General features: G+C 50.8%; 1 protein-coding gene across 1 annotated transcript in view; it reads left to right on the plus strand.

The window, feature by feature from the left end:
• The first annotated feature begins 939 nt into the window (after positions 1-939).
• LOC131211937 (RNA-binding protein Musashi homolog Rbp6) overlaps positions 940-8,092 on the plus strand; it is a 46,864-nt gene continuing 39,711 nt past the window's right edge. Inside the window, exon 1 of the mRNA XM_058205626.1 lies at positions 940-1,126. Within this exon, the coding sequence (XP_058061609.1) occupies positions 1,029-1,126 (98 nt within the window). The 5' untranslated portion in view covers positions 940-1,028. The remainder of the gene's footprint in view (positions 1,127-8,092) is intronic.

Consider the following 8,092-nt stretch of genomic DNA (forward strand, 5'->3'; position numbering starts at 1 on the left):
GTTACTGATTCTCTCTCTCTCTCGTATCCTTAGTGATTTCCTATAGGGGAAAGCGCAGAACCACCACCAAAAACCACCACCACCATTAGCCACCACCGCACTAGCGACCAAAAAACCGTACAAAAGCAACCAGCATCAACCCCTTATATATAAAAAAAACGCGAGTCGTTTTCTCTTTACATGTGTATATGCATACCGTATAGTGTACTGTTAGTGTGTAGCTAATGAACTGCGTTTCTATAATATTAATATAGCTCTCTGCATATACTCTACCAATATTTAGTGTATATTATCCCCGACTCTGTCTAAACATGCGTTGTTATTAATTTGTTTTCATTATTATTTCTTTGGTTGTGTGTTTTCTTGCAAAACAAAAGGAATCGAACAGTACCGTATATTACCGATAACCGGACCCTCAGTAGTGTGCATTTTGAGTATTGAGTAAACAGTAAATCCGGTGCAAGAGCGCGCAAACCAAAACCAAGTAGTGCTGCTGTGTGCTATCATTATTAGCGTTTTATTAAAACAAACAAAAAAACAAGGAGCAAAACTATAACAAACCAACCCCCCCATCAACAGCAAAAAACCCACAAGTACCACCATCAAAACGTAGAGCAGAAAGTATCCTCTAACTCTAGTATCTGGTCCCTCCTCTCTCTCTGTACTGTTACCACGTACACGGTGTGTCCACGCGGGTGGGTGCTGTGTGTAGTACCTTAGTACTAAAACCAAACCGTTCCGCTTCACCAACAGTAGTCAGAGCGAGAGAGCGAGCGAGAACGAGAGCGAGAGGGAGCGAGCGAGCGAGTGTGATTGTGTGTGACTGTGTGTGCGCGCAGTGGAAAATTGCATCCGGAAAGGAGTAAAGGAAAGGAGCTCTGCTGTGAAGCCGGCCAATCCGACGGGGGCCGACCGGAACCGGACCGGGGAGACAACAGCCAGGCAGCCACCCAGCCACCCTACAGCCACCCTACAGGCCACCACAGCAGCGATCGAGCGAGTAGCGCCGCCCCACCCGGCAACGAAAAATGCTGTTTGAAAGTCCTACCATGTCTGCCAAAATGTTTCCATACAATGTGCCTCCACCGATACAGGGTGCGACCGCGGTTCCCGTTCAGAACATAAGGTTTGTGACACAATTCTCAAAACGCATTTCACAGCATTTTTTTTCTTCCTCTTGTTTCTACCTTTCCGTCTCCGGACGCCGGCGCGATCCGGAGCTTATGTTTTGTTTGTTTCCCATGCCGCCTGGCGCCTGGCTGTGTGTTTTGTAATGATTTCGTCAACAGGAAGGTGGCCGGTAATGCTGCGGCAATCTGACCTTACTCTAGCTCCTCCACATATTTACATAATACTAATCCTGCAGTGCGTCCCATGTGTTGTTCGTGGCGTTGCTCCGCCGTGCTCTCCTCGTACAAGTAGCAAATTAAACCAAAACAAACGCGGGACTACTAACCCAGAGCGCTCACTTTTGCTTTCTATTGCACCATATTTCATCCCCATTTGTTTACGTGTGTTTGCGTGTGTACTAAATCAAATACCACTTTGCAATTTAACCACTCTTTGCTTTTATATATTTCTTGAACCGTTCTAACTAATCCTCTCTCTTAGCTGCTTTCGATTGTGCGCCTGGCTGTGTTGTTGTTATCGGTTTCTGTACTTCTTCTTGGGCTCTCCGGGCTCGTGCAAAGTTTGCAAGTTTTTGCATTTTCTTTCGGTTTACTCTGACCCATTGTTGGCGTGCGATGCTCGCGGCATTTCCGCTTTCGACCGGCCGCGCTCTAGATTGTGGTGGCGCGTGGCGCCGGTGTTGTTGGCGCTGAGATAGCACACACCGTTTATCTTGAGCATGGAAACATGAATAATGATCCATCACGACGACGCCTCCCCCCACACTGGCCCCGGTGTCCGTGTTTCGCCGTGCAAAATCTCAGCGCCAGCAGCATCATCTCGTCGTCCATCCCACCACCCCGTACGCTGTCCGAACATCAGCCTTATGCGCTGATCGCGGTTTACCTTTCTGTTTTACCCGGCGGATCCTTTTATTCACTATTATTTCGCTTCGCTCGAACGGCCAACGCGCCTCACTACTACTTACTACTTGTTAGATGATTGTTAGAAATGTTTGCCGACTCGGGCTGGACGGTGGCGGCGAGAACCCACAACAGAGCACTTTTTCAGATATGCAAAACTTATGATTTAAAATGACGGAACTTTTGCGTACCGCACGCGGGCGTTGGCGCAAAACGGGGGCGGGGGAGGTTGTGGTTGCGGTTGCACTTTCCGGAACGTGGGCCATGTAACTGGCAAAGTTAATTTCGCCAGCCATCTGCCTCTGTGTAGATACGCTACTTTTTTCCGTCGTCGTCTTTACCCAATTAGCAGCAGCAGCCCGGGCTCCGAGAGGAAGTCCTTACGGTGTACGGCTCCGGGTCGAACGACGAGCGAGAAGGAATGCGATTTGAAAACTGCAGCAGCGGGCGAATTGCAGTTTGCTTTGATTTTTTTTTTTTACTTCCTGACCCGGTTTCATTACTGCAGAAAAAAAGTCGGTCGCATGTTAATAAGGTCGCGGTAATAGCTACTTTTGCTGTGCTAATTGGATTTGCTTGCGTTGCGAAGGAATGTCCTTGCCGCCGACCTGGAGGTAAATGCATTTTCACACCTCGAGCCCACGGGGGGACACCCTTTCCACCGGTCTCTGGCACCGAGACCTAAAACGAGACGACGTCTCAAGACCGTGATCCTATCGTTTTCGGCCATTTCCAATCCGACACCGACATCATCGGCGATGTGTCCTTGCCAATAGGTGGGGGCACCAGAGCGCATTACCATCGGTGGCCGTCGATTGAGATGTGGCAAGAGATCGCACGACTCCGCGGAGCGGAGCGTTTTTTCTTCTGTCGGTGCCAAATCGATTAAAGGCGTTGTTACGCCATTACGCGCGGTGGCCATTTTCTTCTGCGGATGTCATTCGCTACAAAATGGCGCCTGATGGCCAAAGCACTTAGAAAGCGGTTCGGATTGCGCTGCTCTCTCAAGTTCAGAGCGATGGAATGAAGGCAATTGCGGCAATGGTTGGTTGCATAATTTTGCTTCTGACACCCACCGGGGGGGTCTACCTTCCCGAAAGGACACTGTACCATGGGTGCCGCTTGAACCGAACTCGCGCTTACCGGAAGAGAAAGTTCGTCCATAGTGTTGTGTTCTCCGTGGGGCAGTTTGAATGAAGTACGTACGCCTTTGGCAAGGATTCGCGTTGCTTTTCGGGGACCTTCCAGCCAGCCAAACTTCAACACGTTTTGTTGCGCCAACTTCATCGAGACTGCTGCTGCCTTTCCAAGGACTGAAACCGGGACCAGATGGTGGAACCTCCTCACACCCGACTGTTTCGGCTGTCCTTTCGTTGGTGTCTCTTTTTGGGTTCTCCTTCTTCACGAAGCCACGACGTTAACGGTCGGCCACACACGGAACATCTGCCGCAGAACTGCATCCAGGCTTGTGACAGCATGCTGCCCAGGCTGCTTACCACGGAATGCATCTGCGCCCGTTTCGGTCCTGTTTACTTCCTTGCGAACGCCGCTTTCCAGGTGATCGCTCGGATGACCGTGCACCGTTTTGCCCACGGTATCCCTATTTCGTAGAACGGAGGATGGTTAATGTTCAGAGGGCGATAAAATTATTAATGTACCTTCGGTACGTTGCTGGCTGGCTTCGTTAGCTTAGCTCTGTTGCTGTTAAGCTGTTGATACTGCTCTACAATCCTTCCCCATTTTTTTAGGTTTGGTCGAAAACGCTTTTCGATTTTTTGTATCAAATGATACTCTCGGCGCTCGCACTGAAGGCGACTGAAGACGATAGGTTCGCCTTCTTTTCTTGCCGATTCATCGTTCCGTGCGCCATTGGCCACTATACTGGGAGATAAAACTAAACGAGCTGCAAATTGTGTTCGTCGAGCCAGCCGAGAGTCTTTTCGCGCAAAAGGCTACAACATCAGGACGGCAGAGCGGAGAGCATGATGAGTTGCGATTCTTCTTCTGGGCGCACTTCTGACTGCGTCATCCATTACCTCGACGACGACGATGAGCTCTATCGAGCACCGGGCGCTCTCCGAGGACGCCAGGCTACCAGGCAGCAGATTGATCTCGAAAATGTTTTCTCATTAAGGTTCCGTGGGGCTCGTAATAAGACGCGCTGATTTCGCGTATCCACTTCGTCGCCCTCGTCCTGCCGGTGCCCTCGCTCTCGGGGTGGGTTAATGTTGCGTAGCCATGTAGCGGCCGTTGATTGGGCCACGGATCTTCCCTCAAACAGCCGCTACAAATCTTTCGATTCTTCCCTTGCCATCCCGTGCTTCGTTTCAGAACTTCTCTTCGTGGTCCATTCGTGGCCATTGACGCACGATCATCGCACGCGGCCAACACCTTCAGGGAAGTTCCACCGTCTCGGCCGCTCTCCGTTGTCGAGGCCCTAATCTAATGGCAGAAGGAAGGGGCTGGTGTCAAACAGCCAAACCCTCCCGGCCGCCCGACTGTTCGGTTTTCGGAGTCGCACTTTTTACAGTAGTTTCCAGTTCATGGTGGTTGTTGATTAAATTTCTTGATTTCCATACCATCGTTCTCAGCGAGGGCTGGCCGTGCTGCTGTCATCGCCGCCATCTGGCCTTCAGCGCCCCCAAGGCAACGAACCGGACCGAAACAGAGTTACACCCTGCCGCTAACGACTCGAACCCAACGCCGCGCGCTCCAATCGTTAACTGCCTCACTTTGGCGCACTTGGCCGGACTCGGCAAGCTGGAGTCGGGTGGAGCGTGGAGAGCGCCCAGTTTAACATAACCCCCAGTGAAGAAATGTTAAAGCACCACCAGCACCACCCCGTTATGCGTTTGGGGGGTTGCCGCCTGGTTTTTCTGGTCTCTCCACACTCCGTTTTCTGTGGTCCTCTTCCCGTGTCGCTTGGGTCGACGATCACACAGCCCGACAATGGCCGGAAAGGAAGTTATTGTACCACACGCGCACCGAAACGAAGGAAGAAAACCTTCATGCTTCTTACAGACTCAGGCAGCTTCGCCTTCACCTGCGCTGCTGCTGCTGCGGCAAGAAGTTTCAGCGAGAAACCCTACGAAGGCGCTCTTTCGAAGGGCAAAAACCTGCGCCAAAGGTCGGCGTGAGGTGTGTTCTACCCGTTGAGATGTGGTCTCGGGCGTTCCCGAAAGCCCGAGAAAACGCAAGAAAACTTCACAAAGAAGCTTGTTTTTTTGTGTGTGCTGGCTGCGGATGGTTTCGAATAAGCGTAAAGCCGCTTAGCAGCAGCCAGCTCATGCGGGGTCCGTTCGGACCTTCTTATTCGTGCCCATAATGTGGTGAAAACCGTGGGATTCTCCTGTTGGCGCACGGCTTTTGTGAACTTTGCTTCTCTGTGAAATAAAGACCGCTGCGATAAGAAGGACTCGCCCTCATCAAGGTTGCCATACAGACTCATGATCCGCCTGCGATTTGATGGGTGATTCCTCCGAAAACAAAAACCGGACCGGAAAATAAATCCGCACTCGGCGAAGGTCACCACGTGGTCAGCTGCTGCCGGTACGCTTCACTGTTAGCTAACTTAATTTGGGTCACAGTGTGTCTCGCGGTCGTCTCAAGGCGATCCTGTTCCACGAACCGAAGGCACAGCCCGAGAGACTAGTTTGAAACTGCGGGAGAAAAAAATGGAAACGATTTTACTGAAAGATCCTCTCTCAATGGCTGTCAGACAGACAGACAGACTGACTGGTGGCAGTTGCCTAACAACGCATCATAGTAACCTGCGATGAAGTGAAATTTAATTCAGTACTCTAAGCTCGATGCGGTCACGGTCGGGATCAAAATCCTTCCGAAAAACCATCCCGGTTGGTTGGTCGACCCGGTTCCGGTCGTAGTAGGCGACAAAATTCAACTCATTAACCCCGATAATTACGTTTAGGGCAATCAAATTACCGCGGTATCGTGTGCGGTGCGGTCACAGCGCGAGGATTAGAGTGCGACCGACCCAAGAAGGGAGTTGTTTTGCATTGGCCGCCTAAACTGTGAGCACAATCTTTGGTCCCCGAAGCAGCACTCTTGGTGCCACTAAGAACAGCACCATTAAGCGTGGCTAACTAAGTTTGGCATTGTTGTGCGCCATTAGGGGAGCTGTGAAGAATTGGGGAGAGTTGGAGAGTGAATTTTGCTACTTGACACGGTGGCCGAACTCTGGAATCCCACCGTGTAAACTGAAACCCGGATCGTTGTGGTGTGCTGCAGAAAAACAGGTAAAAGAGCTGGGTGAGGGTTGCAAATTTCCACCGAATTGCTTTCGGTCAAGGGCACAGCCCACAGAGTGCTCTTCAACGTAGCAACCTTCGGCCGGTTGATGCTGCGACAGGTAGTGTTTCGAAAGTAACAGAGACCGCTGCAATTATTGGACACCGGACCCCGCGGTGGGCCGGTGGCTAGGTCTGTCACTTGACCTTGCCCGAAGATCCGCTCTGAATGCTGGACGAAAAGTATTTAACGACCGAAGTTGTTGAAGGTGCTCCTCTCGCAGGTAAGCCGCGCACACGAAGGTCGAGAATTGTGCCCGGAAAGTTGTTTTTCCGCTGGAGCGCTCGCCTTTACACAAATGTCTCCTATTTTCTGTGTTTCAGGTAAGCAAGGTACAGCAGTCGGAACCGTGTACTCTACACCACGCTTCGGAGTGAAGAAAAACAGAAAATTGGCAAAAGGCTCACGGGTAGCATGGACCTTCTTAAGAGTTGCGGCAGCGCGCGTAGCGGCATTGCTCATTTCCGCTTGCGCCCGCGGTGTTCGTTTTTACATACACGACGCCTCGGGCCAGCGTCCTCCAACAGCCTCTCGCGCCGGTCTCTGATCTGACGGGGATAATCAACGGAATCGCGCTCCGTTCGCGCTCGCGCGAAACCTCAGCGCCGTGCCGCTATTAAGGGGTTGAATATCCGAACCGCAGCCGGCCTGCAGCTAGGGGATGGTTACGGGGGACCGTATGGGACTGCAGGGCGAACGAGCGAGACGCACACTACTCGTGTGGTGGTTGTTTGGTAGCCGCACAATCATTTTCTAGTCACGTTTTTGTGGCGCCAGCGACTGACTAGGCTTCTACTACTAGGGGACTAGCGACTGACTTTCTTCTGCGAACAGGGAGAGAAGGTACAGCTAATATACGTGGTCTGTTTTAACTTATTTCGCGACTTTCAAGTTTAAAACAAACTATATTGGTTTGTTCAAAATTATCTATTTTGTCCCCTTTCAACTAAAATTGGGTCAGCATTTAACACTTTAAATATAGTTTTTGTGACTTTGTTAAGCTCAAACTTCGCACAGAAATTAAAATGTGTGAGCATGGGAGCAAAAGCCAATTTTGGAATTCCCATTAAGGAGGAATGCTTGGGGAAGATTGCGCATAACTTGCAGGTTGTATTCCTTATTGACCGTTTTACCCTGTGGCAACAACTCATGATGCACCATGCCCCTGCAATCGATGAAAACTTCGAGCAAAACTGTTCACATTGGCTGGGCTCTACGTCGTTCACATCTTCTCGGCCTGAATTGACTGATCACTCAAAATGGCCGAACTATTCAACATAACTGAGTGACATGAGTAGCAACGTAACGCCCCAAAAGAAAATCGAAAATCTACTACACGTAGCCCTCGGAAATTCAAAAGTCGCGAACATTTTTGAACAGACCACGTAGGATTAATAGATCGCACCTTTTTGTGCACCAAACAATCGCACCGTTTGGGGTACTCGTTGAAAAGTCGTCCTTTTTAACAACCGACCGGAAGCGTGTCAAATCACCTGAGACGATAGGCTGGCTTCCAGGATGTGCCCAAATTTGAATGTGTGGCCACTTCAACGACCACTAAATGTGCGCCGTCCGCCCTAGAGTGTTCCTCTCAAAGGACACGTGGTAGGCGCGCCCGACAGGGTGGTGGTCCCCACATCACGCCTCGTATTGCGCGAACCTAATATCAACGACCTGCCTGCCTGCCGTCCCGACAGCTGCTAGAAAAGTTTTGTTTACTAGCAACCGCAGCGTAGCGCAGCGCGGCGCAG

This window comes from Anopheles bellator, chromosome 2, assembly GCF_943735745.2.
Source record: "Anopheles bellator chromosome 2, idAnoBellAS_SP24_06.2, whole genome shotgun sequence".
Lineage (NCBI taxonomy): Eukaryota > Metazoa > Arthropoda > Insecta > Diptera > Culicidae > Anopheles > Anopheles bellator.